We start from the raw sequence: 26,814 nt of genomic DNA on the forward strand, positions 1-26,814 counted from the left end.
AAAATGTGTTATACAATCCTCCCTCACAATATACGCTACATATAGAGAACAGTCCTCTGTTTCTAAAATTACCATTATACAAATTTGTTGATTTAGTACATTTTCAAACAGCTAAAATTATGCATAGAGTACATTTGGAATACACAAATGTATTGTAATTGGTGTAAATCGGATGGAGGGTAGGATTAAATACTATGTGGAAGTTGAAAATTGCAAAGGCCCACAAGATGCCATGGAATCCAGCTCATTCCTCTTGCAATCACTCCATAAAACCACGCTCTTCATGTTCATCAACAAGCTCTTGAGTGATCTTTGAAGCAACTAGAGCCTAGGCCAAAACTGGGGCAGCTAAAACCAGACTGGCCTTTGCAGAAAAGGAGACCGGACTCAAAATTGAGCAAACCAAGCTCCAAGCCAGGATTGGCTACATTAATCAACAGCGAGAAGCTGAAGTAGCCCACGCAGATGCCATTACGTTTGAGACCGTTGTGCCGAGTGTGGAAACTTGTAATCGCTTGACTCTTTGAACTTCCAAAAGACTACAGTGCATCCAGAAAGTATTCACAGCGCTTCACTTTTTCTACATTTTGTCATGCTACAGCCTCATTCCAAACTGTATTAAATTAATCTCTTACCTCAAAATTCTACACAAAATACTCCATTATGACAATGTGAAAAAAGGTTTTTTGACATGTTTTGAATTTATTAAAAATAGAAAACAAAAAAATCACATTTACATAAGTATTCACAGCCTTTGCCATGAAGCTCAAAATTGAGCTCAGGTGCATCTTTTTTCCACTGATCATCCTTGAGATCTTTCTACAGCTTAATTGGAGTCCACCTGCAGTAAATTCAGTTGATTGGACATGATTTGGAAATATAATAACTGTCTATATAAGGTCCCACAGTTGACTGTGCATGTCAGAGCACAAACACCAAGCATGAAGTCAAAAGAACTGTCTGTAGACCTGCGAGACAGGATTGTCTTGAGGCACAAATCTGGGGAAGGATACAGAAACATTTCTGCTGCTTTGAAGGTCCCAATGAGCACAGTGGCCTCCATTATTCGTAAATGGAAGACGTTTGGAACCACCAGGACTCTTCCTAGAGCTGGCCGGCCTTCTAAACTGAGCGATCGGGGAAGAAGGGCCTTAGTCAGGGAGGTGACCAAGGCCCCGATGGTCACAGAGCTCCAGCGTTCCTCTGTGGAGAGAGGAGAGCCTTCCAGAAGGACAACCATCTCTGCAGCAATCCACCAATCAGGCCTGTATGGTAGAGTGGCCAGACGAAAGCCACTCCTTAGTAAAAGGAACAAGGCAGCCCGTCTGGAATTTGCCAAAAAGCACCTGAATGACTCTCAGACCATGAGAAACAAAATTCTCTGGTCTGATGAGACATAGATTGAACTCTTTGGTGTGAATGCCAGGCGCCATGTTTGGAGGAAACCAGGCACTGCTCATCACCAGGCCAATACCATCCCTAGAAGCATGGTGGTGGCAGCATGATGCTGTGGGGATGTTTTTCAGCAGCAGGAACTGGCAGACTAGTCAGGATAGAAGGAAAATGAATGCAGCAATATATAGCGATATCCTGGATGAAAACCTGCTCCAGAGCGCTCTTGACCTCAGTAGACTGGTCATGTACCTTGACCATATAGACAGTAGACATTAGCACACAGCGAAGATCTCAAAAGATTGGCTTCAGAACCACTCCGTGAATGTCCTGGAGTGGCCCAGCCAGAGTCCAGACTTGAATCTGATCGAACATCTCTGGAGAGATCTGAAAATGGCTGTGCACAGACGTCTCCCATCCAACCTGATGGAGCTTGAGACTTATTGCAAAGAAGAATGGGCAAAACTGCCTAAAGATAGGTGTGCTAAACTTGTGGGATCATATTCAAAAAGACTTGAGGCTGTAATTGCTGCCAAAGGTGGATCAACAAAGTATTAAGCAAAGGCTGTGAATACTTATGTAAATGTGATTTTTTTGTTTTCTATTTTTAATAAATTCAAAACATGTCAAAAAAAACATTTTTCACATTGTCGTAATGGAGTATTTTGTGTAGAATTTTGAGGTAAGAGATTAATTTAATTCAGTTTGGAATGAGGCTGTAACATGACAAAATGTAGAAAAAGTGAAGCGCTGTGAATACTTTCCGGATGCACTGTACGTCAAAATGGACTGAACTCCAGAACTACATTACCCAGCATGTCCAGCTTCACTTCAAAGAAGCTCCTAAAGAAGAAAATGATGTCCAGTTGACACACCCAGGCAGGGTTACATTGTTCACAGGACACTACACTTGCTGTCAATTGGAGGCCAGTGTTCCAACAGAGAACAGCCCAGACACACACAGCTGTCGGGGCTGTCTTGGGGCATGTGGCTGGTTCATGGCTCTCGGCAGTGTGGATAGCATGAAAACTGCATGAAAATGATGAATTCATGTCCTCCACAAGAAAGGGCAAATGATATCAAAGATCTCAGCCTTGATATAGACGACTTATATGAACATTATGCAAGATATTTTCACCTTCTTTGTCCCCGACAGTAAAAAAGCCATTCACAAGCAGAGGTCTCCTGTCAACAGTAAACAGATACCTCTGTCTTATGTTTGTATTTAGCGGTATATTGCTTGATATGCCAGGCAGGGGATGTGTCAGAATTACATAGGTTAGTGTGTTTCAATGTGTTTTTGCAACCGATAATTGAAAGCATGGAAGTCCTCTATTCTGCAGGCAAGACAGCGTGAGCATTTCAGTTCATTAATCTGGCTCTTAATTTGTTTTATGTCCACAAAATGGCTTGATCCGTAATTATTCTGCTGTTCACAATTGGCCTTGGCGATTTAACTGAACATTTACTGACGTCTGTAAATGCGGTGTTTTAATGAAAAAGAAAATAATTTTTTTGCCTGTTTTGCCTGTGTGCTGGTATGCTATGCTCATTCCCCTTTAAGTTGAGGTACAGCATGTGTAGTCACGTGACTCCACCCATCCAGAAGGGAAAATGGGATGTCACTACGTCATTTCAACTCCCAAAAACATTATTAAGATTTGACAAATTACAACATAATTGCAAATATTAATTAGTTTTGTGGGAATCCTCTTTCATCCTGTTTTCAAAGTTTTCAGTACGTTCATAAAATGTTGATATAAAACCCACAGAGCAACTTCATGCTCTGTTTCTTTTGTGCTTCGTTCTCCCTGCGCCGTGAGGCCCAATTGTGTTAGACACTAATTGTTTTTCATTTTTATTCCCGTACCCCCTATGACTATTGGTGTAGCCACTTTGAGAACATAGGTCATAAGATTGCAGCCATTAATAATGGAGATGTACTGTATGTTGGACAGGTGAGGTCAATAAATGCAATCATTCATCATTTACAGGTTTGGCCAATACGTCTTCTACCAATGACTCATCAGCAGATCTTCATCTCGCTGCCTTGTCTTCTTCTGTCCTTCAGTTCTTTGCAAATAAGCTGCTGACTCAGCAGCTTCCAAACTTTCCTATGCCCCTCTACTGCCAGACAGTCTGCACACTCTCACACACACCACCCACATTAAATCTGAGCACATCTTAAGGTCAGTCAGTGCTGACCTGTTGAGAAGCATCAGTGTGGTCAGCATTGCTAATTAGACCGCTAACGAAGGGCATTGCAGTACCATGCTGGTGGAAATACACCTTTATCATATTTAGGATTTAGGCCTGTCATGATAACAAGGTTTGCTGGTCAATAATTGTGCTATAATTTATCGATAACTTGGGGGGAGGGGGTGGACCATATTATAATTCAATGACAATGACGTCATGTCACATTTGAGCCACTACATGGTACTCAAGCATACCATACCTGTGCACGGCACAGAGGTCGCCTATTAATGTCAAGGTATGGCTAGACATCCCCAATTTACATACTAATCCTATTCACGGTGTCAAAAGAACTACACACAGCAACGAAATATGAATGATGAAATGTGATATGATGAAAACAGAGAAGACACTACCAACGTATAATTCAGAATAACGTCTGTCTATTGAAGCTAAATAGTGATTGAGATAAAAAGCTACCATGCATTGACAAGTCCATCAGTGCAAGGTGACTTATTTTTAATGCTCCATTTTCTGCAAGAGAAGTTTAAAAACATGTACAGTACGGTACAGTGTGTTGCCCTTTTTTTTTTAGCTCACACAGAGCTAAAAGTAACTAAAAATAGACTCAAATGTGTGGAAACGGATCTTTGTGCAGGTGCTTGTGGCACAGTGTGTGTGTGTCTGGATATAGGTTGCTCAGGGGTCGTTCAGTCATGAGCATTTACTTAATCATCCATCAGCACAGGCCAAGAGCAAGCAAGCAGGCTATTTTTCTATGAAGTAATCCCTCGGTTATCGCAATTAATTGTTTCCAGAGACAACCGTGACAAGTGAATTTACATAAAGTAGGATTCCTTATTTAAAGATTAGAACATGAAATAAAACCCCTAAAGTCACAATTGGACTCCTAGTGCCCGACATAATAAAAGAAATTAAGATATACAAAACATGAAAAAGACTCACCACACGTTTATTTTTAACTTCCTGTTCTGTACAGTACTTCCTGTGGTGGCTTTTGTATCATCAATACAATACTGCTGACACTGAGTGACCATACTACACGCCATCACGTCTGAATGCATCTTCTGAATGCCTTAATTTAGTTTTTGACTTCATTTAGACATTTTTATGCTTGAAAATGCTAAGAAATACATACAATACAAGTGTGCTTACATTTGTTATTTTAAACCAATAATATGACCTATTCAGCCACAAAATGTATATACAGTAAAGTCTCGTTATATCGATATCGGTTATAACGAATTACTACTTATTACGATACTATTTTCATTTCCCGGCAAATTTCTAGTCTTTTATGATATAATTAGTTCCGTTAGTACGATACCCGGTTATTATGCCCTTTTCATCTCCCGCCAGCCAATTTGGTCTGCTTATATCGATACAAAAGCATCTTAAATCAATCTTTGCTTAAGGATTTCAATACCAAAAAAGAACACAGCGAACGGCTGCTTCCAGTCAACTTTATTTTTCACACTTTCACCACCAGAGTGCAGCACACACACCGATTCACGCACTCCTGGTTCACAGGTCATGCTCAACAGGTCATGTATAGATTCTATACACACGAGAGAAACCACGAACGCAGTTGGTTCTTCTGTTGCAGGCATGTGTTTGGCCAGCTATGTGGGGCGGGTTGAGCATGACCTGTGAACCAGGAAGTGCGGGAATCGGTGTGTGTGCTGTGCTCTGGTGGTGGAAGTGTGAAAAATAAATTTGACTGGAAGCAGCAGTTCGCCGTGTTCTTTTTTGGTATTGAAATCCTTAAGCAAAGATTGATTCAAGCTGCTCGACATTGTCGAGTGCATTATTGCCCACTTTTAATGCAGTTCGGCGCAGGATCGGATATATGGATAGTCCGGTTATATCGGTATTTTTTCAGATTCCCGAGAATATCGATATAAAGAGACTTTACTGTATTTGGGAAAAACTGTATAGCGTGAAGCCACAACCTTGCAAAAACATGAATACATAAAATACTTTTTTAGTTGTTTAAAATAGTTTTTATTTGAAAATGTTGCACACAAACACACCTGCTATCTCCTCAATGCAGTCGGCATGCATGTCGAGCAGAACACTGCCGTTGATGATGCAACTCCGTAGCTCAAACAGACTGTGGAGAGAGAGCGTGGCCACGTACGGTTTGCTCCACCTCTCACCGCCATCCTCCACATCTTCCTCAAACTTTAGCCACCTGCGAGGACAGACCAGGTCGATATCATTGGGGTTCAGGTACTGAAATATGCCTGTATAATTTTTTTCATGTGCTTCTCAAAAGGTTTCCCTAGGGCTGGTTTTAAATGATCACATAACAACGTCAGAATAAAACAACTAAACCACTATGTTGTATTCCTGTGAGAGAGAGCACTTGAGCCCTTCCAGGTCCAGTAAGCTCTAAATGTAAACATCCATGCCACCAGAAGCTTTTATTACCAGGCTGGGATGCTGATGGCTCCCAGAGGAAATACTAACCTGGCTGTTTCCTTCCACTCAGCATCTTTGCCATCTTTCACACAGATCTCATCCAGCTCAGTGAATAGCTCATGGGCCATGTGCTCATCATCTTCCTCAGTTCCCAGAATAAACTGGACTCGCTGGGACGGCGTGTCTGAAGAGGGGACACCATACTTTGACATTAGAGTTATGATTTGTTTGTTTGGACATGCCAGTTACAATTAACTCTTGCACAATTCAACAATAATCAGAGCTTATTTACAATTAAATATTCATTCATTCATTTTCTACCGCTTATCCTCACGAGGGTCGCAGGCGGTGCTGGAGCCTATCCCAACTGTATTCAGGTGAGAGGCGAGGTACACCCTGGACTGGTCGCCAGCCAATCACTGGGCACATTTAGACAAAAAAACATTCACACTCACATTCATACCTATGAACAATTTGGAATAGCATGTTTTTGGAGGAAACTGAGGAAACTCCAGAGGAAACTGGAGTTCCCGGAGAAAAGCCATGCATTCACTCCAGCATGCCTGTGACCCTGGTGAGGATAAACAATAGAAAATGAATGGATGGGTGGACATAAAGCATTGAATTTAAGCACGGCAGGCTTCATAGTGATGTGCGTTTTGTCGCACTTTTAAAAGATAAAAACTTGATCAAGACATTATCTGTGTCTCTTTGTCAGTGACGTCATCTTCCTCAAGGCATGTGGTGGTCATGGGAGTTGTAGTGGACCTGTCAAATACAGTTGATTCGCTTTTCGTATTCATATTTAACTTATCAGCACTATTTATCATTCATACCTGATGCCGTATCTAGGAAACGTCACCTGCACTGTCCAGTATCCAGGTATTTATTTCACAGTCACACTGCTTGAATTTTTGGCTAAAAAGTTACTTAATCAATTTACATTTACTGAATCCTGAATATACTGAATTTACTGAATACTGAATAATAACAATCTTGTTACCTCTAATTTTGCAGCGTCAAGGCTGTTTCGTGGTTGAATGTGTCACGATGTGGGCGTCACCCTCTCGTGACAGCTCCTTTAGTTTCCTTTTTTGCCTCAGTTCGGTTTTCATGCCCTTATTTTGGTTCAACTTCCTTTCTTGTTCCCTTCTGCTCTCTGACTCAGTTCACACACCTGTCTCTAATTTCCACTCCCTATTTAGTTCAGGTGTGTGCTCTTTTCGTTTGTGGCTTCATTGTCTTTGTTTTTGGTTTGCCTGTAGTTGCTGGCTACATCGCTTAAACACCATTAAATCCCTTTTGCCTACATTTTTGGTCCTGCTCTCTGCATCCTGGGGTCGCATCGCTAAGCTCGCAAGCCTGCTCGTGACAGAATGAAGCCACCACAAGACGACCTCGCGGAGAGCGATTTCTGGACTTGGCAGATCTTGAAGGCCATGGAGAAGGAATCAGCCATGTTTACCCCGGAGGAGCTGGAGGATATGGTTTGGGGGCCGGACGGCACGCTTATCCCCATGGCGTGGGTGTATTCGGGACCCGCAATGGACAAGCCTATCCGACCACGACGCCGACGCATGTCTCGGCCGACCTCTGCAAAGGGTTCACGTGGCTGTAAGGTGAGGGCACCCCCTTCCTCCACGCCATGCCACGCCAAGGCGGAATTAACCCCCCACGCTGTCGCTGAGTGCTGGCCCATCACACCACTATTGATGGTGCCCCCGTTACGACAGCCCGCTGAGCCCCAGCCGCCTCCCTCTTCGGAATCCCCGTTGCCTCCCATGCAACACGAAGAGGACCACGGCGCACGTTCCCCTCCTGTGCCAAAGCCACGCAGCCTCAAGGGTTCCCAAACCCCGGCTCCCGTGCCAAGCTGCGTGACGGCCCAGATTCCTCCTGTGCCCAAACCACGCAGCCCCAAGGGTTCCCAAACCCCGGCTCCCGTGCCAAGCTGCGTGACTCCCTGGATTCCTCCTGTGCCCAAGCCGCGCAGCCCCAAGCCGCAGCATCCCCTGGCTCTCCTGTCCAGTGGCTTGATACTCCAGACCCCTCCCAAGCCCAAACCCCGCCTGAGGTCCCTTCTAGACCTGGTCCGGGCAGCAGAGCAGGCTGAACTCAAGACCCTCCTCCAGGTCCCCCTCCTCCCGTCCCTGGTTCCACATCCAGCAGCATACGGCGTCTGGAATCCGCCTTCGGAAGGGGGGGCTAGTATGACCAGCCGTGCGTTGGAGGACGCACATCACACCCTGTCCGAGGGGTGTGGGGATGATGCCCTCAGCTGGTCGCCTGATGAGGAACAGCCCGCCGGACCGCCAGCGCAACCGGTTCTTCCAGCTGGCCGGGATGTGCTGTCCGGTAGGTTACCTCTCGGCCAAGACTCACTGTGCTGTTCCTCTGCTCCACAGTCCAGCCAAGACCGAGAGTCCGTTCCTCGTGTTCCGGCGCCACCTCTTCCACGGTGGGACGCCACGCCGCCGCCGCCTCCTCCGGGGCCACCTCTTCCACGGCGGGACGCCACGCCACCGCCGCCTCCTCCGGCGCTACCTCTTCCACGGCGGGACGCCACGCCACCGCCGCCTCCTCCGGCGCTACCTCTTCCACGGCGGGACGCCACGCCGCCGCCGCCTCCTCCGGCGCTACCTCTTCCACGGCGGGACGCCACGCCGTTGCCGCAGCCGCCTCCTCCGGCGCCACCTCTTCCACGGCGGGACGCCATGCCGTTGCCGCAGCCGCCTCCTCCGGCGCCACCTCTTCCACGGCGGGACGCCACGCCGTCGCCTCAGCCGCCTACTCCGGCGCCACCTCTTCCACGGTGGGCGGGCCTGGTTCCCGGCCAGGCCCACCACCCTGCGCGGCCCCCAGAGGGGTCCACCCATGGCTTCTGCTGGGCCTGCCGTCATGGCCATCCTCCAGAGGAGCCCGGTTCCCTTCGGGCTGCTCACCCTGCGGGCCGCCCTCCTGCGTGGCCTTGCCACCCTGGCCGACCTCCGGAGAGGTCCGGCCAGCAACCCACCTCCGGTCCCCCCGCCTCCCATCCCTCTTTGTCTGTGGACTTTTTGGACGTCTGGGATCCGTCCTTAAGGGGGGGGTACTGTCACGATGTGGGCGTCACCCTCTCGTGACAGCTCCTTTAGTTTCCTTTTTTGCCTCAGTTCGGTTTTCATGCCCTTATTTTGGTTCAACTTCCTTTCTTGTTCCCTTCTGCTCTCTGACTCAGTTCACACACCTGTCTCTAATTTCCACTCCCTATTTAGTTCAGGTGTGTGCTCTTTTCGTTTGTGGCTTCATTGTCTTTGTTTTTGGTTTGCCTGTAGTTGCTGGCTACATCGCTTAAACACCATTAAATCCCTTTTGCCTACATTTTTGGTCCTGCTCTCTGCATCCTGGGGTCGCATCGCTAAGCTCGCAAGCCTGCTCGTGACAGAATGCAGTCTATTATTAGTCGAAACATATGCATATCAAAGCACATTTTATTAATTTGCTATACAAATAACAATAATACATAATACATAATAACAAGGGACTCTTGTGTCTTATGCTCAAACTACAAAAATATTCAATTTTTAAGGAATCATATTGGATCTTTAAACAATTAACTGCAATAAACAAGGGATAGGTTGTCAACCACTGCTGATGGTAAGGGGAATCATGGAAATGTAAAACAAAAACATCGGACGCGCAGCATAGCCTGTTCTTCTTGTTCAGCAATCCTTTCTTTTTAATGTGGTGGTTGAGTTTTGGTGAATTAAATAAAATGATTTGTAGTATTGTTAATACTACTAGATGTAGGGATTGTGTGGGTAATAACACACAATAAAGTACAGTAGTTAATGAGGACCGAACCTACCTAACCCTAACCCTACTCATTAGTTCCTTATTATTTCCTCATTAGTTCCTCGGTAACTGCTCTAAATGTATGTGTCTTAGTCATTAGTTCCTCAGTAACTACTGTATTTTTGTGTACATTATTTTGAGACCGTGTTGGTAAATGTGTGTGATTGCACACTATTGTGAGTCTCTATGATTACTACTAGTCTGGTTGTGCACAGCAGCGTAAAAATTTGCAAACGGGTCTCTCTGCTAATTAGCAGCTTGTCGATATTGGCCTTTAGGCATGTATCTACATGGGTGTGTGGATGTGTGTTCATACCGTATTGACAGGCGTCACTGAACAGGAATGACCAAAACACCAATGGACCAATGTGTGAGTTAGAAAATGTGGCGTATCTGTGCATACCATGACAGGGCGACTTCTCACTTTCCGCGCTGTGTGGCGTTGAGATGCTTCCTGCCCTCCTGTCTTTCTTACGATGCCGAGACCCATGAGCCTTGTGGTGCCGATGGCTCTGCCGTGGCATCCGGACCCCAACAAAGAGGGTCCTATGGCCTGGGAATGACGTGACAGGGACACGGCATTAGTACACCTGAAAGATAGAGCTATCTTTGATAAAGATAATAAGGCACACAGTCTTGATTGACACTGCCAGAGAAGTATTATGTAATGTAAAAAAGTAAAACAAGTAAAAGTAAAGTAACAAAGTAAAACAGACAATTAGCTTATGCAGGGATACAAGGTAAAAAAAATATGTAAGTAATTAATAAGAAATCAATCAAATCAAAAAATAAATATAAAGTAAAATAAACTAAAATTAGTAATAGTAATTACACAAACTAATAAGGAGCCATCCATAATTTTCAACATTTTCACGAGCGTACAAACCGTACGAGGGGGGAGGGGGTTAAGACATCAACGTACGCTTTTTTGAAAACCAGAAAATGTTGATGTCTGTATGTTCAAACCGCGGGACGCAGTCAAATTTTAGCGCAAATAGACTGGTCCCCTGTTGTCGTATGCTCGCGCGAGAGCGTACCAGTCCACGCGATACTCCACGTAGCTCTGCGTGCTTCGCATTCCAACACAACAATCAGACAATGGCCGACCCCGGTGATTTCGATTACCTATTTTCGTTCATCAAAAAGAGAATTACTGCCATTCATCGCTCACAGAGCAATGCATACGAACAATAAATCAATGTTTACTGCTTTGTGCGTTCTGAAAGAAAGCGGAAGGACGCTGTCCCGGCTGGCCAGGCGGCTTGGAAAGGTTCCAAATCGAAGGAATCGAGCAGGGCGGATTTGTTCCGAAGTGCCGTTGCGAAAATGGAGAAGATCAAAACTAAACCGACCATCCTGAATCTATTCGCCAGCTCTGTGTTTATTTTCTATATTTGGGCATGGACCTGGCTGTGATTGCCATTTTCTGAATGACTCTGTGGTGGTGAATTTGACTTTGTGGACAGTGCAGTAACAATCAATGTGATTTTCACTTCCTGTGATACACTGACTAGACTATAGGTGTGATTGTTAAGCCTTTTCAAAACAGTTGTGGCATCTTTATTGCATACTTCGCATTGAGTTGAGTTCAAGAGTTGTGTCCATCATTTCTAAAAAGATTTTATCTCCTCAGGCTTTTGGAAACCATGGGCAACTCTTCTGCTCCTTTAGTAATCATGTGTGTATAAAAGAAGTATTCCCTTGTTTAAAAAATCCTGTGGAAAACAGTTGTTGCATCAGGACTTTTCTACATGTATCATTTGATAGAAAGAACAATACAAAAAGACCAAGTTTTTAATACATTTGTATTTTCTTGAAAGAAAAATACAGTAAACCTCGGATTCCTGCGGATATATCGGATTCAATTGTTCCCACTGGTTTTGTCCGATATAAGCGAAATCCGTTATATGCGTATACCGGAAAATGTCCGCCACATTCATTACACGGACGCGCAATGCCATGGGGGAACTTTCTTTGATCCATGTTCACAGCCAAAGCTGAAGATTATAACATCTTTGTATGAATTACAGACATGTACATGAGCATGTACAACAACAAAAAAAAAAATCTCAAATCTGTAGAAATGCCTTCTTGTTGCTATTAGCGAGGTTTAGAAACCAAACAATAAACGTAAACGCAAACGATAATGACGTCACAGGCTATTGACAAGTCGGCAAGTTCCCATAAATTTCAATAGCATGTGACGTCATTATCGTTTGCACTTACGTTTATGTACATGCTCATGTACATGTCGTAATTCATACAAAGATGTTATAATCTTCAGCTTTGGCTGTGAACATGGATCAAAGATGGATCAAAGGCCACGATGCGGCCATCCGATATATGCGAGGGAAATTGGAACGGGACTGGAGATTTTGTCCGAAATGGGCGAAATCCGTTAAAAAAAATTGCATCCGATAAAAAATCCGATGCAATGAATTTTTATTGGAAATGCATTACAGAAAAATTGGTTCTTTTTTATCTGTCCGTTGTGAGCGAATTTCCGATATATCCGAGTCCGATATATCCGAGGTTTACTGTACAAAAAAGAGGCATTTGATATAATGTTTTATCTTGTTCGAATTTCCTGGCTGTATTGGGTCAGTTGGTCATGGACCTATCAACATTTTTCATTTGGGATTGTACTCTTTTTTTTTGGGGGGGGGGGGGGGGGGGGTTGCTCAAGTACTCTTTGTACTCTTGTGAAAATGTTGAAAATTATGGATGGCCCCTAAGCAAATACAGTTTATGTAGTGATGAAAGAAAGAGAAAGTACTAAAAATAAAGTGTGCACAATAAATCCAATTTGAGTTAAAAATAGAAAATAAAATAAACTTGATGATTAAAGACTAGAATTTGATTAATTCATGCAAGATATGCAAGAGCATATTAATTTACGATACATTAACATCTTCCATGACATGGTATTGTTAAATTCCCACACCTGCCTCTGTTATTATAATGAATAGTCGATTTATTGTCAGATTTAATGATTTAATGTTTAATATCAGGGCTATTCCTGTCACAATCTGCATCGCCTCCGGTGTGACAGTTTTGTTTTTCACGTTGTTTGCCTTAGTTCCGGTTTTCATGCTCTTATTTTGTATTTCTTCCTGTGTTCGTTTGTCCTGTGTTTCGTCACTTTTACACTTTTCTACGCGCACCTGTTTCCAATTTGTTTCTTGTATTTAGTTTAGCCAGGTGCGTCTAGTTTTTGTTGGTGCATTGTTTGCTCTTAGCTACGTGTCGTTTGCCAGTGCTGCATTCGCCGAATTTCTAAAATAAAGGCTAAGCTTTTTCCTGCACCATTCGTGTCATCTCTGCATCCTGGGGTCGCATCACAACACCTGCATGACGAACCGTGACAGAATGCACCAACCAGACGACGACCTCGCGGAGATGGACCTTTGGACCTTGCAGGTTTTCAAGGCAATGGAGGAGGAGTGCACGCAGTTCACTCCGGAGGAGCTGGAAGACATGGTGTGGGGGCCGGATGGCACCGCGGACACGGCGCTGGCACACCAGCCCGGCGACGACGCCGACGCACGTCTCGGCCGGCTCCAGCAAGGCTTCAGCGGGCGAAGCCGTTTCCTCCGTCACCTCCGTGCCAAGCCGGGGTGCACCCCCCCCGCTCACGTTGCTTCAGAGTGCCAGCCTACGACAAAGCGCAAGAAGGCTCCCACTCCCGTTGCCTCCGGTGCAAGACGAAGAGGAGTACGGCACACTTCCCCCTCCTGTGCCCGAACCACGCAGCCCAAGGGACTCCCACACCCCGGCTCTCGTGCCAAGCTGCGTGGCGCCACAGATTCCCCCAGTGCCCAAGCCACACAGCTTCAAGGTTTCCCAAAACCCGGCTCCCGTGCCAAGCTGCGTGACAGCCCAGATCCCTCCTGTGCCCAAGCCGCGCAGCCTCAAGGCTTCCCAAACCCCGGCTCCCGAGCCAAGCTGCATGACGGCCCAGATCCCTCCTGTCCCAAAGCCACGCAGCTCCAAAGGTTCCCAAACCCCGGCTCCCGTGCCAAGCTGCGTGACGGCCCAGATCCCTCCTATCCCAAAGCCACGCAGCTTCAAGGTTCCCCAAAGCCCGGCTCCCATGTCAAGCTGCGTGACTCCCCGGATTCCTCCTGTGCCCAAGCCGCGCAGCCCCAAGCCCCAGCATCCCCTGGCTCTCGTGTCCAGCGGCTTGATGCTCCAGTCCCCTCCAGAGCCCAAACCCCGCCTGCGGTCCCTTGTAGACCTGGTCCGAGCAGTAGAGCAGGCGGAACTCAGCAGGCGGAGCAGGCGGGATGTGCTGCCCGGTACGTTTCCTCCGGACCAAGACTCACATTCCTCTTCCTCTGTTCCACAGTCCAGCCAAGACAGCGGGACTGCCCCTCCTCCTCGGGCGTCACCGATACCACGGGAGGATGCCACGCCTCCTCCTCCGGCGTCACCGATACCACGGCAGGACGCCACGCCTCCTCCTCCGGCGTCACCGATACCACGGCAGGACGCGCCGCCTCCGGCGTCACCGATACCACGGCAGGACGCCACGCCGCCCCCTCCGGCGTCACCGAGACCACGACAGGACGCCACGCCGCCCCCTCCGGCGTCACCGAGACCATGGCAGAACGCCACGCCGCCCCCTCCGGCGTCACCGAGACCACGGCAGGACGCCACGCCGCCCCCTCCGGCGTCACCGAGACCACGGCAGGACGCCATGCCGCCCCCTCTGCTGTCACCGAGACCACGGCAGGATGCCACGCCGCCCCCTCCGGCATCACCGATACCACGGCAGGACGCCATGATGCCGCCTCCTCCGGCGCCACCTCTTCTGCGACGGACTGGCCTCCCCGGCCAGGGCCACCATCCTGGCCGCCCTCCAGAGGGACCCATCCATGGACTCCGTTGGGCCTGCTGTTTTGGGAGATCTCCAGAGGGGTCCCGCCTCCATCGGCCCACTCACTGTTCAGGCCGCCCTCCTGGGTGGTCCTGCCACCTCCACCGGCCTAGTCCTATTCCCTGCGTCTCGTGGTTGCCCTGCTGGCTCTGCAAGGCTTGTCGTCCCGGCCGACCTCCGGAGTGGTCTGGCCAGCAGCCCACCTCCAGTCCTCCCACCTCCCTTCCCTTTTTGTTTGCGGACTCTTTAGGACGTCTGGGATCCGTCCTTGAGGGGGGGGTACTGTCACAATCTGCATCGCCTCCGGTGTGACAGTTTTGTTTATCACGTTGTTTGCCTTAGTTCCGGTTTTCATGCTCTTATTTTGTAGTTCTTCCTGTGTTCGTCTGTCCAGTATTTCGTCACTTTTACACTTTTCTACGCGCACCTGTTTCCAATTTGTTTCTTGTATTTAGTTTAGCCAAGTGCGTCTAGTTTTTGTTGGTGCATTGTTTGCTCTTAGCTACGTGTCGTTTGCCAGTGCCACCATTCGCGTCATCTCTGCATCCTGGGGTCGCATCGCAACACCTGCATGACGAACCGTGACAATTCCTCTGTGTTATAAAGGAGCAGTTGCTGCCAATATTGGAAGGAAATGAGTGTGTGCATCTACAGTATGTTCATCTCCAATTATTCATCGTTATTTACATTGTATCCCCGAACATTTAGCATTTTGTTTTGCTTGTCATCTTTGTACTCACCTTCAAGTTCTTCTTTCTCATAGTGGATGTTCAGCACTGAGCTGGTCCCACCCTGGTCTACCACCACCTCCTCATCTGGCCGCTGGTGGACGGACAGACACAACATGACAGTTAAGTACAGTCTTACCTTACTCATCATCATCACAGACATTTGTCTTTTTCTCAGCTGCATCACACACACATATTCTGTTTTTAAATGCAACCTTTTCAATGCAATCAATACACACATGCTGGAACGATACAATAGTTTGAGATTGTTAACAACATCCATAATTGAAAGCAGACAGCTGAGCAGTTGCATGACCTTGTGCTAACTGCAATATATACAGTACCTCAGTGCTTGACTAATCTGTGACCAGAATCACGCACACACACACGCAAGCACGCAAACGCACAGAAAACACTGTATTTGCAGCAGATTCTGACAAGATTTTAGTTCGATGTCATAATACAAAAATAAATACAATATCATAGAGGGTGTATAATCCTATGGTATGTAAAAAAATAAATATAAAAATCACAAAAACAAAAGGGGGGATCTTAGACAGTATTATTAGGAAAAGTAATGAGAAAACAGACTACCCTTATTATTTCACGGTTGGAAACTCCAATAATGATGGTATAAATGAGATTGCTGAAAAGCTCAACAACTACTTTGTAAATATTAGTCCAAAACTGAAAGAGGGAATTCCAAAATTCTGGACAAGGCAGAAAAGGAATGAAACGATAGAAATGAATCCTAATGACTTATACCGGTGAACAAGCCGAGTGGATGTCTGCGTGCCACAGCAGTTATATAAGATGAATGAAGTGCTGTCATTGTGAGGAGAAGGAACGTTCGTGGGTGGAAGTATCTACTCAGCAGACTGCTCAGTCATAGCACAAAATCATTATAAACACTCAACAATCCTCTTCTGACCTAAACAGGTTGAATTGGTGATAAACCCCCGTGAAAGTTGGCTAGATCTCCTCTTATAGAGCGTGAATGGAAGCCAGCAGGAATTAGCTTGTATGGTTGTGTATGCGCGACTCGGGCTCGATGTTGATACGGCTTTAAGGTAAAGAACGGTTTATAGTGCCCAGTGACGACCTGGAAGTTCTGAGTGACAAAATACAAGAAGAATGTCTATTTTTGAACATAGCTCGTCTTATCCGTAAAACACAATCTCCACACACACTGTACACACAAAACAAGAGTGTCATAAATATCTTCCATATGCAGTTGGAATTGCGTGGGTGTCTACATTTTCCTTAACCACAAACACAGACAGGCATTACTGTTTGTTACAGACTTAGCAATGTGCGCAGAAGCTGACAAGTTAGCCAGATTGTTACCAATAAATAAATGTGTTTTACAATTTGAGACAAGAGTAATTCATTCATTCATTCATTCATTTTCTACCGCTTATCCTCACAAGGGTCGCGGGGGTGCTGGAGCCTATCCCAGCTGTCTTTGGGCGAGAGGCGGGATACACCCTGGACTGGTCGCCAACCAATCACAGGGCACATATAGACAAACAACCATTCACATTCATACCTATGGACAATTTGGAGTCGCCAATTAACCTAGCATGTTTTTGGAATGTGGGAGGAAACCGGAGTCCCCGGAGAAAACCCATGCATGCACGGGGAGAACATGCAAACGCCACACAGAGATGGCCGAGGGTGGGATTGAACTCGGGTCTCCTAGCTATGAGGTCTGTGCGCAAAACACTCGCTGCCGTGCAGCCGCGTAATTCATTATATGGCTTAATGTTTGTAGTTTTTTATACAAGACTGTGTTGAAGTTACATTTTATATCATTTCATCATCATATCAGAATACATCCTAAAAATACTGTGATATATGCTTTGTAGAACCGCTGACATACATCAGTAATTTATCATTTCTGACTGGAAAATTCCCTAACAAATTGAAAGCAGCTAAAGTAGTTTAAATTTTTAAAAATGGAGACAAAAATCTATTTACAAACTACCGACCAGTCTCCTTATTACCACAATTCTCTAAAATTATAGAGAAGCTATTCAATAACAGGTTGGGCAAATTTATGAATGCAAATGAATTACTTGCAGAAAGTCAGTATGGATACAAAGCTAACATTTCAACTTCACTGATCAATAATGTTACAGATCATAGAAAGTGTGCAGCTTCAGTATTTATGGATCTGACTAAAGCCTTTGCAATCAATCATGACATTTCAATAACAAAATTAGAAAGGTACAGAATCAGAAGATTAGTTTTGAATTGGGTCAAAAGCTACTTAGCTAACAGGAAGTAACATGTAAAGCTAGGAGAACACACATATGCACGTTTAAATACATATTACGTGTGGAGTACCCCAGGAGTTAATACTGGGACCAAAACTGTTGGTATTATTTGTGGATGATACTACTGCCTTTTGCTCCAGAGGAAGCAGAGAAAAGATCATTTAAAAGGTCACATATGAATTGGTTATATTTCATAGTAACAGTTACCTTGTTTTATCCTAAGTTTTATATTCAACAAAGTTTGCTAACAAAGGTGAAATAAACTATGCCAAGTAACGCTACAGTCCACATTTAGCTTCTTCTGACGCCATCAGCGCCTCTGATTGGTTATGTTAAAAACTGCCTTTGCAGTCCATAGCTGTATATTTTTTAGAGTGTGCCGTGGGGCAATTAAAAACAGCTGTGCATGCTTTGGACACCTCTGTTCTAATGTCACTACGTCTTACTGTATATAAAAACAACACAATCTCACACACTCACAGAAAGCGTTATCAGTCACTGCAGCTGTGGTTGGTGAAATGAGAGCTTCCATTCAGTGTGCGTCAAGCTGGAGGCACTGGGCTCCATTAGAGCTGGACCGTTACCAAACATATGGACAACAAACGTGAGAGAGAAACACCATGAAAGCTTTTTGTTCCAGAAATAGACACACAGCATCAGATCATCAATCGTGAATCCATTTGCTTCAAAGGCTGCATGGCTGCTGAGATGATGTTGCATATACTTCATTGGGGTATTTTAAACAGTAAGTATAACAACCAGTACAACAGAATACCCTTTTAACTACTGACCAGTTTCCTTATTACCACAATTTTCTAAAATTATCAAGAAGCTAAATAACTGTTTGGACAAATGTAATAATAAAAATGAAAGTAAATACCAATACAAAGTCAAATTTTAACTTCTATGGCACTGAAATTCTGGACTTCCAGCGGTGTCAACGGACTTGTTCTTCAAGTTTCCTGCTCACTCGCCGATCACAAAAAACGTGAGTATTGCTTCGTGCAACTCCTGTTACCTCCTCCTTGAGAGGCTTTCCCTGTGTCCGCCAACTAGAGCAGAGTAATTTTGTAACGATAGATGTAGCGGGGGCACCGGATAGCGTAGGTTGTAGCCAACCTACTAGTCTCATTAGCATTAGCCCTAAGCAGCCTGCTAACCGCGGTGAGCCAATTGAGACGCATAACAGGTATACTCCCTTAGAAAGCCCTACTCAGACACAGTCTACTGGCTCCCGCACATTAGTTATAGGTGAGAGCACCCAATATTGAAGCTAGCCTTAGGGAGCTGACTCGCAACAGGTCTAGACACCAACATAAAGCAAACAACACTAGTTTCTCTGACATAGTGATTAAGGATCGACCAATACATCGGCCGGCCAATATATCGGGCCGATATTTGCATTCTGTACTTGAATCGATATTGGAGTGGCTTCGCCGATGCATTTTTCCACCACATGATTTACAGACAGGCATCCGCCAGGCAGCTTTGTGTTGCCTGAAGACCCTGCAACACACACAGTCGCGGTACCCCTCCCCCACTGAAAGAGTGGTGAATCACACAGGTACATTTTCAACTTTTAATTAGCCTCTAACAGTTAAACTTAGTTGAAATATTGTCACCTGCTTTGAAATAGGAAACATGAACGCCAAGTGCATGCAATATACGTGCTTGAAAATATAGTTTAATTTGCTGAATGCTTAATCTTTAAAAGTGCCTACCGTTGTAATTAGGGAGCTGTTGATGTAGTTGGAGGCTAATATGTACAGCTGTTACCAACACCGCTTTAATGGCAACGTTGGCAATTCAGTCCCATGGTGTTTGTAGGAGTTTCATTCAGTCAACGCCAGGCTGAGGTTAAATGCGCGCCGTGTTATGCGTGTGCGCTCTCTCCGAGCACGCACGCACACACAGAAGGAATTGGAGCAGCCGTGTCTGCTTATCAGAGGTCTTTAGCATGCACAACACAAACTTTAATGATGAGAGAAATGTTTTATATATCGTACTAAATTGTGTCAGTGTGATGTGTTTGTGTGTGTGGACGCACACCTCCGTGCGTCTCACCGCGGAGGATGCTAGCTAAAACTTAAACTACAACAGAAATGCTTTGCACATGTTGAATATTTATTCTTTTTAAAGTTGATAATGCCGTTTAAATGTGTGTTTAAGAAAGCTGAATTCTACTGTGTTCAGTGTTTACATTTCAATAAATATTTGTTTAAACTTGAGACCTGTAATATTTGTTATCATTGTCATTTTTTCATGTTGCGGGATCAACAGCAATTGAGGGATCAAAAGCAGTATCGGCCACAAATATCGGCCCAAGCAAAATCGGCCATCGGCTAAGGGTGATGGAAAAAAAATCGTTATCGGCATCAGCCCCAAAAATCAGTCGATCAAATACCGTGCCACTCGCAAGTCTGAGGAAACAGTAGCTCTTGGCAGAAGCCAAACACAGTGCATGCACAATGAGCTCTTCACCCACTGGAAATTGCAGGAGTATAACCATATAACAGTCTGACTCACAGTGTCATCTTACTGAGAACAACACAAATTTAATCACACAGTAACTTAACACTACAAAAGTACAGTATACACACCTTCGTTGTTTCCTTCGCACATTCTGTCCTGTTTTCTTGTGTCTTCTATGTTCCTTTTTTCTTGTGTTAAAGCTAAACTTTTGCCCATTATCAACAATGGTCATGTGAAACATGAACCCATATTTCTGTCTCGTTTCTGTGCATTATGACAAAAGAAAAGTAGTTAATATCAGCTAGCTCAGGATGCACGTCATTGGGACCTACCCATTTCGACTATAAAGCCCTCTAAAAATCCTCAATTATTACAAGATACATGGTAACAACATGTTATTGTTATACAAATATACATGCTGTGATCATGCATTAAGAAGTACATTAATTACGGTATCTTGCAGTATTTTGATGATTTAAAACATGAACGAAACTTCTTTCCTTGGGCCAGGATTTAGGCCAGGAGCATTTTTTCCAACTAATTTATCTTGCAAACTAGGTGACCAAAACAGACATTACGTCATCTTGAAAGTTCTAACATTAATAAAAGAATAGAGAAACGGCTGAATAGGTGCAAGATATGCTAACACAATGGTTATTCAGCTACACCAAAAGTAAACATGAACAGAAAAGGTGTCCTGTCTTTATGTAACATAAGCAGGTTTAAGTACAGTAATTATACCCTAAAGAACAAAACAAGTGTACCTTTTAATATAATTAATAACAAGCAAATTCACTCCACATCACTAAATCCGTTGTATTCTTCGTCCTCGGTGTCACTTCTAAATAACTCCGCCAACTCCAGAGCTTCCTCTTCTACATGATTGTCTTCAGACTCAGACTCAGTTGCAGTTCCAATTATTCCAGCCTTTCTGAATCCAGACAAGTCACTGAATCTTGGTTGTCACTGAATCCCACGCTCGGTGGATCCATTCAATAGCTTGCAGAAAAGTTGCATGGCGCTCCCACAGGCAATGCAATACTGCCTTAAAGCTCCGGTTTACCAAGATGTCAAGTGGCTAGAGTACTTTTGTTAAACCCCCGGGGATGATTGCAGGTATAGAATTCACAGCTTTAAGTTTCGTTCTGAACTGTGGCGTGATGTGCGCTCGCATACTGTCCATCACAAGCAGGGCTTTGCGTGTTCTGTAGAAGCCATCGGGGCGCCGAGTGTAGCATTTTGTAAGCCAAAAAAATCATAATTTCCTGATCCATCCACCCTTTCTCATTCACGGCTACAACAACATCAGAGGGCGATTGGATTTTTGGCATGGTTTTCAGTTTGAAAATGACTAATGGTGGCAACTTTGATCCATCGCCACAACATGCTAGCACCACTGTGAAGCGTGATTTTTCATGGCCAATTGTCACTATATTCAATGCCCTTTTGCCCTTTCTCTGCGACACTTCGACCTATGGGGATGTCAATACTGAGGGGGACTTCGTCCATGTTGATGATATGATCTGGTATCACGGTGTGCTCAGTTACTTGTTTTTCAACAACCTCACAGAAACTATCGATCTTGGCTTGGAAATCTGCTGGCAGTTTTTGTGACACCGCTGTCCGTGCTCTGATTGAGAGGCAATTGTGTTTCATGAAGCAGAAGCATCAAGAAGGTCCGCCCGCAAAGTCCTCAATATTCATCTCCTTGGCAACGACCTGGGCATGGAGACGTAACTGCACGGTTGACAAGCCTCTACAGGCAGAACGTTGTTCAAGCACCCACTGGCGAACTCGGTCCTCTCGCTGGGGCCATCTAGCTTTGAGCCCGCGGTTAGCTTTTTTTGTTTTCTTCATCGTAGTAAGAGTAGCCTCCACTTTATGCCAGTCCCTAACAAGTTTCTCACTTACTCCAAACTTTCTCTTTGCTGCTCGATTACTGTTTTCAGCTGCAAAATTTACTACTTGCATCTTGTAGTCTGCAGAATATGTTTTCTTTTGGGGGGCATTTGTGGTCGTTCTCGGTTGTCTTCATAAGCTAACATCTACTGTTTAACTATTGAATTGTTAAGGAGTAGGAGATATCAGTGTGTAAGTCTAGAGTACCCTCTTGTGGCTGTCTGTGAAATCACATATATATTTTTTCATGTATAAGTCGTTCTGGAGTATAAGTCGCAGGAACAGCCAACGTATGAAAAAAAGTGTGACTTATAGTCCAGAAAATACAGTATATAAATATATATTTTGTAGCTTTTACATTTTTTTGTTTTGTTAGCTGCTACAACAGCTGTAGTAGCTTGGTTAATATGGAACACTGTTGCTTTGGTGTTTTTTGAGGGTTTTAATGTTAGAGCTTTAGAGCCAAAATAGGTAGGTTCCAATGACGTGCATTGTTAGCTAGCTTATACCAACTTGTTTTTTTCTTGTTAAAATGCACATAGAAGAGACACATATACATATGTGTCTGTATAGTATTTGTCATTTATGTATATGTAAAGTATGTAGATGTGGATACAAAATGCAGGACCTGTGCAATATCATCAACTTTGAGGTCGGTTTGCTTTGGTAGCATTTTGTCATGTCTCGCAACTATGGTTAAGGCAGTGTTTCTCAATCATTTTCTGTCATGCCCTCCTAAGGGACAGATATGTTATCATGTCCCATGCAAATTGAAATGTAAGAGAAACTGATTATATCTATTTATTTATATGTACTGTACAGGCTGAACTTGAAACTGAATCCATAATAATGTGACAAAATCATGTTGTGTAAAATATATTTGTACAAGTTGGCATGTCTGCACTCACATTGAAAGTACCCCTTGTTTTTTTTGTCCCGTCCAGCCATTGGGTTAGTATTGTTTTATTAGTATTGTTGATCGAAATGTGCCCTTACATGCTAAACAGATGTGCTCTGTGTCAGGAAAAGTGTAAGTTACAACTTCCCTGTACTAAGAAATTTTATTTACCGTTATTTGATGTTTTTGTTATGTGAATTTGGAGCGGCCGGAGCAAGAAGAAACACAGACAAGAAGAAGAACAGAAACTGGGGTGGGCATGGGGGGGACAGTACAGAGAGAGAGACTAAAACAGCAGCAACAACAATTCCCATGACAACAACAGTGACGAACAGGACTGCATCAGTTAAATGTCAATGATGGCTAAGGGTCACAGTGGAGATGATATCACTGAAATTAAACAGTCAAACTTACCAGTGGCAATAGTAACAATAAAGACATGAACTGTGATAGTAAACAGAATTACAGCAATACAGTTGCACTAATTAAAATCTTGCTGCTTGACATCATTATTACTGTAATAATAGCATACCAAAGCATAAAGATATCAAGGATAAGACGATAGATTGTGTAGAGAAGCACCCATGTGCTGTGAGTGCCTATATGGAGGTGTGTACTTCTGTACTTCTGTGTGCATATTCATATATGTGTGCGCAAGTGTGCTCGTATGTGTGAATGTGTGTGTGTGAATGTGTATTTGTCACTGAAAATGACAAAAGCAGAAGGACTGCCTTCTACCACCCAGTAAACCCCGCCCTGCGCATCCAGGTCAAGCCCTCATCGCCAGAGATCCATCGGCCCCGTTGGTGCGGGCAAAGCCAGGGCCGACTCCCCAAGACCACGAAGCATCCCCCCGAAGAGACCAGCAAGGGGCCATGGAGGAGCAATCCCAACCAGCAACAGGGCGCCAGCAGGCCGGAGGAGAATCACACACCCAAGACCGGCGGGAGACCATACCCCACTAGGGCAGAAGGGCATCGAGGGCCACACACCTCTTGGCACAAGGGTGCCTCCGCCAACCGGAATGGAGCCCGTCCATGGCCAGAGGCGCCGCCCCCACACACACACACCCAGGAAGCGGAACCCGGCCCGCCCCAGGTAACCCCAGGCCTGACCACCGACACAGGACCACCCCGGCCGGGACAGAAGAGGCTCACTGCCCCATGGAGGACCGGGCGGCAGAGACGGAACGCCCAGTGCCAGACCCCCGCAGAGCCCACTCCCGTACATCTATATAGCTATAAATATATATACATACACACACACACATTCATATATATATATATAAATACATATAATCATAAGAAAACTAATCATTAATAAGTATTTAAAACAATAAATACATAAAAATAGCTCAGTCACATGTGCACACCCCATCCACTCAATACGCACACACGCAAGCACACACCGTGGATGTCCCCGGGTGGGGCGTCCAGGGCGCTATAGGGCGGGGGACCCAGGGTTCCCAGACCCACAACCAGGCCCGGAGCCCAGGGAGACACGGACCACCAAGGGATAGCACCCCAGACCCCCTTCGACCACGGCGTCGGGGCTACAGCATTGAGGCAGACAAAGGAACGGGCGAGGGGAGGAGGCCCACACATGAGCAAGCAGAGGGGGCATGCAGGCGAGCAGCAAGGCACTCCACCGCGCCAGCCAACACCCGCCGGGCAGCTCACCCCCGGAGAGGAAGTGCCACAGCTCCAAGCCACGGGGAGGCCAAGCACCAGAGCTGAGGAGTCAAGACCAGCGCAAGGGCTAGCATGTAACAGACACCCAAATGCCCGGGAGAGCATCGTCCCCCCCCAGCAGGCCCCAGACCAAGGGAGGTAGCGCCAACCGCGCCCCTAGGGCAAGCCTCAGCGTCAGCTGGTTCCAGTGGGACCTCCAGGAAGGCTAGGCAGACCAGACCAAAACATCCTGCAGCCCAGGGCACCCCGAGCAAGCCGCCATGCCCCAGCAACCTGCGGGCCAATCGCGGGGATAGGCAGAAGGCTCTCCGGTCCAGCCCGCCACACCTGTGTGTGTAATAAGATGGTATTGTGTAGATTGTGCAATTAAAAATAGGCCTGCACCAAAGGGCTGGCCTATGTGTGGTGTATGTATCATATGGAGTAATTAAAAATGGAGGGAAGCTGAGCAATGGTGGGTCCCATGCCTGCCCAGATCCCCCCCAGAACTGAATGTCTAAGGTGCGGTTAAAATTGAAGGGTGACCAAGCCAGAGGAATGCTGAGGACAAAGGGGCATCCATAAGGAAACCTCTCATCCCCGGCACAACCAATTGCAGATCACCTCACAAGGTCCTACATGCATGTGCCTTTCTTCTTTTATATTGTTTTATTTTCTTGTATTATATTTTTAGAATGTGCCACGAGCAAATAAAAAGGCCACCAGGCTGCACTTTGGACACCCCTGTTGTACATAGTCATTGTGCAATATTACATGTAACAAACTTGCATTTGATAGCCTTTGGCACATTGAAGCAATAGGAACCTTCTAACACTAATAGTCATCTCCTCATAGTCACCTTTGAATAGCAACGAATAGCAATTGTGATCGTCTTTAGTGCTGACACTCACAACATTCTTTGGCCCCATGGTGGGCTATTTGATAGCAGTACTCAATAAAAAAACACGTAGGGTGCGTTGTTTGAGCACTCAATTGTGCAGAATGATACAGTACGGGGCAAACTGACTGGTTTCCGACGCACAATATCATATGATAACTGAGACATTATACAAAAATGGAGGCAAACCATTTACGAAAGTGTAAAAAAATAATAATCACGAAAACTGGGGAGTTTGAAAAGAAAAGTTTGAGGGTACTGTCACGCCCTGTGTGGGTTCGTGCGTGACAGTTTGTCTATGTTCCCTGTCTGGGCTTTGGTTTCCGTTTTGGACTCTTATTTTGTATTGGACTTCCTCTTTTGCCTCGTCTGCCTTTGTTGCCATGGTCACCCACACCTGTCCCTAATTTGTCTTCTATTTAGTTCAGGTGTGCGCTTCTCCCTTTGTGGGATCATTGTCGTTTGTCCGTCTGCTACCTGAGTTGCCTTTTTCTGCTGCTGCTATAGCAAAAATAAATATTTTTACTTGATTTCGGTCCTGCTCTCTGCATCCTGGGGGTCGCACCGCAACACAGACATGCCGAAGCGTGACAGGTACAGTGTGAATGATCCCACCAAAAGACGACGACCTCGCGGAGAATGCCTTCTGGACCTGGCAGCTGTTCAAAGCCATGGATGACGAGGATATGGCGAGACCGCCATGGGAACTGGAGAACACGGTGCGCGGGCTGGACGACACGCTCGTTTCATTGGCGTGGTTGTATCCCGGACCCACCGACGACACTCCAGACTGTCCGTGACGCCGACGCAAGCCGCGGCGCCGGAAAGAGAAGCCCCGTTCGTCCTCCCCTCCACGCCAAGCCAAGGTACCCCCGCCCTCCTACTCTGCCGGTTTCGACGAACCCGACGGAGATCTCGAGTTTGACAAGTGGACCCGGCAGTTTTTCAAGGCGTTGGAGCAGGCGTGTACAAGGTACACGCCGGAGGAGCAGGAAACCATGGTATGGGGGCCGGACTGCACGCTAGTGCCGATGGCTTCACAGGCCGCACACCCTCCGACGCAGCGGAGGCACGTCGCCAAGAGGTGTGGCCGCCCTCTTCTGCCTCGCCATGTCACGCCACGGCACAGCTCTACCCTCTCGCTGTTGCTGAGTCGCAGCCCGTCATGCACTCACCGACGGCTCCCGTGCCAAGCGGCGAGGCATCCCGAATTCCTCCAGTGCC

The 26,814-nt window shown here is 45.7% G+C and overlaps 1 protein-coding gene across 4 annotated transcripts in view; it reads right to left on the bottom strand.

Moving 5' to 3' along the window:
- Positions 1 to 26,814, bottom strand: part of slc4a8 (solute carrier family 4 member 8) — a 74,007-nt gene that overhangs the window by 39,206 nt on the left and 7,987 nt on the right. For 2 of the 4 annotated variants that reach the window (XM_058055936.2, XM_058055935.2), the window contains exons 2-5: positions 15,487 to 15,568; positions 10,271 to 10,420; positions 6,082 to 6,217; positions 5,643 to 5,803 (exon numbers count right to left, since the gene is read on the bottom strand). The exons of 1 other annotated variant lie outside the window; for it this stretch is intronic. In XM_058055936.2, coding sequence (XP_057911919.2) covers positions 5,643 to 5,803; positions 6,082 to 6,217; positions 10,271 to 10,420; positions 15,487 to 15,568 — 529 coding nt within the window. Of the gene's footprint in view, positions 1 to 5,642; positions 5,804 to 6,081; positions 6,218 to 10,270; positions 10,421 to 15,486; positions 15,569 to 18,233; positions 18,323 to 26,814 lie in introns of those variants that run through there. One more of the 4 variants, XM_058055937.2, reaches the window with a different exon arrangement.

This window comes from Doryrhamphus excisus, linkage group LG18 (genome assembly GCF_037039965.1).
Source record: "Doryrhamphus excisus strain RoL-2023G ecotype Guam linkage group LG18, RoL_Dexc_Guam_v1.1, whole genome shotgun sequence".
Taxonomy (NCBI): Eukaryota; Metazoa; Chordata; class Actinopteri; order Syngnathiformes; family Syngnathidae; genus Doryrhamphus; species Doryrhamphus excisus.